At 53.7% G+C, this 1,109-nt stretch overlaps 1 protein-coding gene across 1 annotated transcript; it reads left to right on the plus strand.

Annotated features, from left to right (window-relative positions):
- Nucleotides 1-368: 368 nt before the first annotated feature.
- On the plus strand, nt 369-690 carry LOC108863854 (uncharacterized; the record flags this gene model as incomplete). The annotated part of the gene is made up of 1 exon (XM_018638507.1): nt 369-690. A coding segment is annotated over exon 1 (322 nt), but the record flags the coding sequence as incomplete, so codon positions are not given.
- Nucleotides 691-1,109: the final 419 nt, after the last annotated feature.

Raw genomic sequence — 1,109 nt, forward strand, 5'->3', positions numbered from 1 at the left:
ATGCAGTCTACGAGCCCTGACCAGGAACGTCAGAGCGTTTCCTGATCGGGGATTCTGGTCTCGGAGTCGACGGAAGGATCCCGATTTTCGGTCCGCGAGTCGCTTGCTAGCTGGATCGGACTGGTCGACGAAATCTACGTCGACGGTACATTCAGTCTGGCTCCCAAGCTCTTCCAGCAGGTGTTCGCAGTCTTGGCGGAGCGCTCGGGATTCGTCGTTCCTGTGTGCTATGCACTCCTCCCAAACAGGAGCCAAGCCACTTACACCAGAATGGTCGAAGTCCTGCATCAAGAAAGGCCTCAGTTCAATCCGATCCGAATTTCGGTCGATTTGCTCGGATGATCCCGCCGAAACACATCAATACCGCGATGAGCGAACTAACGCCCGAATTGCCAGAAGAGCTGATGCCTGTGATGAACTATTTCGACGATAACTACATCGACCGGTTGATCGGCGCAGAAATCGTCCGCGCCCCTGCTCGCTTCCCCATCGCGATGTGGTCCGTCTACCAACGGACAGTGGACGGTGAAGCTCGGACGAACAACTTCGCCGAAGCAGCCCATAGACGTTTGCAGAGCGGGTTTGGGGTGGATCATCGGAAACTCATAGACGGTATCCGGAAAGTTCAACAGAGACGAGATGTAACTTATGCTAGATACGTCGCAGGTCACAATCCAGAACCGAAGCGCAGTGAGTACACCTCCGCCGATGAGCGAGTTCTCAAAATTGTGAGAGAATTTGGTCAGAGGACCACGGTGTACCACCCGCGTGGGCTGGCACGGAATTTCAGGATGCAGGCATCGAACAACGGGCCGCAGACTGCTCCTGAATCGCCGAAGTCAGAGTAACTTGATACGTCTAGGCCTCGCTCGTCCTCATTTCAATACGTATAGATAAGCCTAAAGACTCGCTCATCCCGAATAGTATTTGAGCGGAGAATTCGAGGACCTAAGTTAAAGAATAGGATGCGCCTCCGATGCCGTCCGTGTTCGTATCGAGCCCGCGCGTCGCCAAGGCATTGAACTCCAGTGAGGCGGACATCTGAGAAAAATGGGAATTCGAGATTACGAGCTTGGTTGAGATCTGCACGATGTGCATTCGATTTCGTG

Source organism: Galendromus occidentalis, unplaced genomic scaffold, assembly GCF_000255335.2.
Source record: "Galendromus occidentalis unplaced genomic scaffold, Mocc_1.1 scf7180000075477, whole genome shotgun sequence".
NCBI lineage: Eukaryota > Metazoa > Arthropoda > Arachnida > Mesostigmata > Phytoseiidae > Galendromus > Galendromus occidentalis.